Source organism: Astatotilapia calliptera, chromosome 14, assembly GCF_964374335.1.
Source record: "Astatotilapia calliptera chromosome 14, fAstCal68.1, whole genome shotgun sequence".
NCBI classification, from domain to species: Eukaryota; Metazoa; Chordata; class Actinopteri; order Cichliformes; family Cichlidae; genus Astatotilapia; species Astatotilapia calliptera.
Genome location: NC_137435.1, coordinates 11,307,233 through 11,311,853, shown reverse-complemented (window position 1 = coordinate 11,311,853; position 4,621 = coordinate 11,307,233). Strand labels below are relative to the sequence as shown.

General features: G+C 33.4%; 1 protein-coding gene across 1 annotated transcript; it reads left to right on the top strand.

The window, feature by feature from the left end:
• Positions 1-582: 582 nt before the first annotated feature.
• Positions 583-4,310, top strand: ca4b (carbonic anhydrase IV b; the record flags this gene model as incomplete). Its single annotated transcript, XM_026192992.2, has 7 exons — positions 583-667; positions 777-941; positions 1,253-1,398; positions 1,523-1,615; positions 2,097-2,163; positions 2,400-2,563; positions 3,498-4,310. Coding segments are annotated over 7 exons (894 nt in total), but the record flags the coding sequence as incomplete, so codon positions are not given.
• Between the last annotated feature and the right edge of the window lie 311 nt (positions 4,311-4,621).

Below are 4,621 nucleotides of genomic sequence, written 5' to 3'. Positions count from 1 at the left end.
CAAGAATATGAACGCCGAGATATCTCTTGCTGTGTGTCACTGTCCTCACAAATTAGGTGTCATAAATCTAAAGCGTGCATTATAAAACGGGGGGTGATAGGTGGGGCTCCCAGTTGAATGATAGTCTGGTTGAACTTTGATTCAGGCATCATCTTTGAAAACAGTCAGTGCTGGAAGAATCTACACTATAAGTGGATTCACAATGCTGCTCAGATCTGTTTTATTTCTCTTCACATTTTTTGTGAGTCTCGTCTCAGGGGCAGGTGTGAGTTTTATATTTCTTTGTTTTTTTAATTTGTGTATAAGTTGCATGACATTGGATACTGCACGCAAAAAATGATAGATTTTATTTGCCTTCAGTAAACAATGTTGACTACAATACAACTGAAATACATAAAATCAAAAGTGTATTTATTGAAATAATTAATCATTAATATAAATGTGCTTGTGACCAATAGGGTCAATTTAATTCAACCAGATATCTAAAATTGTATTAAAAGTTTAGATAGATTAGATAAAGTCACATGCGATTGTGATTGCAAATGCTCAAAAATTAATACCTCATAACCTACAGATGAATAATTCTTTTCTCTTTTTAAATATTCCAAACCTGATCTTTTAGATTTTTGCTACTATTCCCAACTTCAATGCAACCACACCTGCACAGGTAAACTTAAAAAAAAAATAAAAAATAAAAATAAAAATAAAACAAGCCAAATGAATGGTTAAACAAAGGAGGCATGTTAGTGGAGCTGTTTCTATTCTTCTCCTCACAGGTCCAGAGCTGTGGGGACTGGTTTCACAAACCTGCAATGGCAGATCTCAGTCTCCAGTTAATATTGTCACAAGGAAAGTGCTACCAGATGAACGCCTGACTCCTTTTCACTTCACCGGTTATAAAGAGACTTTTTATGGGAGCCTCATAAACAATGGCCACAGTGGTATGTCTTAATTATAATTGCAAGTTTATTTGAGGAAGACAGTTTGACACTATGATGTCAATTCTGGCTGTAAAAATGCAATTACCCCATCTGTAGATAACATGGATAAAAGTATAGGGAGGAGGAGGTGGTAAAATGGACAATAATAGCAACCAAGCGTCTCATGTAACAAAAATACCTTTTAAAATATGTCATGTGCAAAAGCATGTGTCATGTGTGTCATGTGTGATCATTTGTAACTGAAATAATGGGAGCATCCATGGAAGATTGTCTAATGGTTTTTATTTTTATTTTTTAATTCTGAATTTCAGTTCAGCTAAATTTGCCTTCCAGTATACAAATCAAAGGAGGAAATCTGGTTGATGAATACAAGGCAATTCAGTTTCACCTGCACTGGGGCAAAGATGGAGGACTTGGTTCTGAGCACACAATTGATGGAGAAAAGTTTCCAATGGAGGTACAGTATGTCATAAATCAGTAGAAATATTTTGTGATTGACACTATATGTATTTAAGTAATTTTATGTATTGGATTCAAATAGATCCTAATTATTCTAATGCAGTGCTTTCTTTTATCTGTAGATGCATATCGTCCATATAAAAGAAGAATATGACTCGTTAGCTGAGGCTTCAAAAGACAGTACGGGTGTGGCTGTTTTGGGATTTTTCTTTCAGGTACTTGGTAAACATCATTTCAAAAAAATGTCCAGCATCCAGCCCAAACCAGTAGTTTAGTTAGTAGCCACAAAAAAAAAAAACAACATTTGCAAAAGGCACATTTTAAAACAGCATACAGGTATAATGTTCCCATAATAAGGAAAAATAGACTAACCATTAAAAAAATGGCAGATTATAAACAACAAAAAGAATAACAGCAAGAGTTAAAGCTTTTCTAATTATACTGCTCCCAAATGCAAATAATCTGCTGTATTTGATTATTTATTACATAAATGTGGACCCATCAGAAAACATTCCAGAGGACTGCCTTTGCCGTCAGACTGAACAACCCTCCAGCTGCTGAATGATCACGTCCTGTATAATTTGAGCTTTAGTGTGTCTTTAAATCAAATTAGCTCCTGTATGTTGTACTAACTTTGTTTTCTTAATTATAAACTGCTTTTGGTATGACGGTTAACATTTTATTCTTTCGTTTTAGGAGTCTGAGTCTGCAAATGAGAAGTATGATCATCTTATCAGTGCACTGAAATACATATCTCAACCTAGTAAGTTATATCTTCTGAAAAATGATAATAATCTTCTTTTCACCCTCCATATAGAGTCCTAAATATGTAGCTGATTACACTAGGCTAAAGGGCATCTATTATTAGATAACACAATGTTATATAACATCCACAACAACACAATAAAACCTTTTTGAAGATTTTTTGAGGATTAGTGATGATTGAAGTCTTTTCTGACTTTCTGACTTTATGTTCTTGTTAACATTTCATCAAACCAGAAACGAATGTAACGCTGGTGGGTGTCTCCCTGGACATGTTCATTCCTTCTGAAATTAACAGGACCAAGTACTTTCGCTACAAGGGCTCCCTCACCACACCTGACTGTGCTGAAGCTGTGGTCTGGACCCTGTTTGAAAGCACTATTCCTCTCAGCAGGAATCAGGTATCATTCCCTACATCGTACTGAATCTATAAAGAAGAGGATTGTAATGAGTTTATCCTTGAAATTTAATTTAGTGTAACACTAAGGCAACTTTTAATAACTTTTTCTTGGAAACTTTTTATAACCCCCAAATGATAATTGTAAATAGTTTCTGAATAAATTTATTTAAACTGGCTACATTTGACACTAATAAAGGTATAACCAGAATCACAGACAAATATTAGACCAATATTAAACGTTATGGCAACCCAAGGTGTTTGCTACAATAACTATAGCCACTAGATGGTAGTAGTTGGTCATTGTAAATTTGTTACAATGGAAACTTAATGTTAAAAATAACAAGAATAATTTCACACATACCTTATGGGTAAAAAAAAAAAAGCAGTGTATTTAAGTGCTAATGAGGCATATACTTTACCCAAGAAAGCATAGGGACATGAAATGAGATCAGAGAAAAAGAATACAGGGCTTATATGTAATACGTAACACAAGCCTATGCTAATGTGGCTCTTTGAGTTGTTTGCTAACAAATTACAGTTGTTTCCACTGCTCCCAAATTACCCAAAAATGTATTTCAAAATGGATAAACCTTGAAATTATGCTGTCTATATGAAAAATGTGTTAATTTTAATTTATATTACTGAAACATTATTGAAATATTACACATTCAACAACCCATTTAATGTAAAACAAGTGCACTTCTTTGTTTATTTCTGTACTGGTCTCAAACAGTTATATGAAAAAACTGCAGTTATAGTAGAACAAGTATAGTAAAGCAGCAAGTTAACTTTAGTGAGACACACTCTGTTGCCTAGTTATCATTGATAATAGCTGTATTTATTAGCAAAGCGTTCTATCATAGTATGCCCCTTGCATACTATTTTTAATAAAAGTACATGTTTAACTGCCTGTTTAATTATTTTTTTTGTTACAGCTCACTGCTTTCAGCCAACTTCTGTTTTATGATGGACAGAAAATGGTCAACAACTACAGACCAGTACAGCCTTTGAATGGAAGAGAGGTGTATTACTCCAGTGGCCAACTTGCTTTGGTCAGCTGTGTGTTGTTCACCAAGTCAGTGCTGCTATCCAGTGCAAGCTTTATTTAATTTAATCAATTTTTATGCACAAATACCCTTGTTTGTGACATCTGTTGATTTTCAAATAGAAGAAGAAAAAAATAATGTAGTGTATATTTAAAAGTAAAGGATGTAAATTCAATAGATGCTTCAAAACAACATGTATCAAACACTACATGCTTATTTGAATTGGAATATGTAAGATATGTAAGATTTTATCTACAACAAAATATGTTATTGACAAATAAGTAAATTAGTTACTTTTGGTTTTAAATGTTTCACAATGATGATCTCACTACAATTTACACACATTTTTGGGGGACATAGACTAAATGTTTAAGGATGGTTAGATTGCTTTCTTTGCACTGAATGGGACAACATATGACTTCATTGTGCCTTCAGCAGAATAGCAATAAAGAATTCTGATTCTGATTCACATGTATTCACTTGTGCTGATATAATATTTCTGATAAATATCATGATGCATTCTATTACATGCTTTCCTACTGTTCTGGAAACATCTAAACTCTGACTTAAAAGTGTCATATTTATTTAAAATACAGACACGTGTTAACACTATAATGTGTATTATTAAGGTATGTTTTACCTATCAATTCTTTGTCATTTGTAATGTCATTAATAATCAAATAAAGTCACGATTAAAGATTTCATGGCATATTCCTGTATGTTTTTTCCTGGATCATACACTTTTAATCCAAATCAGTCATGCTTTCCAATATACAAAGGACTGCTCACCAAACGATAACTTCTTAATAAACCAATTTAACCACACACGACAAATAAACCCTTTTGAATGAGAGCGGCCCTTGTGTCAGAACAGAAATACATTTCAACGTGCTGCTTCACAAGAGCAACGAACAGCAGCAATCGCCAAATTCAAAAAGTAAGATTAAACAGTCTGTTTGCTTATTTATGGTCTTTGTTAGATAAAGACTGAGCCAAGACAGCTGAACAATGTG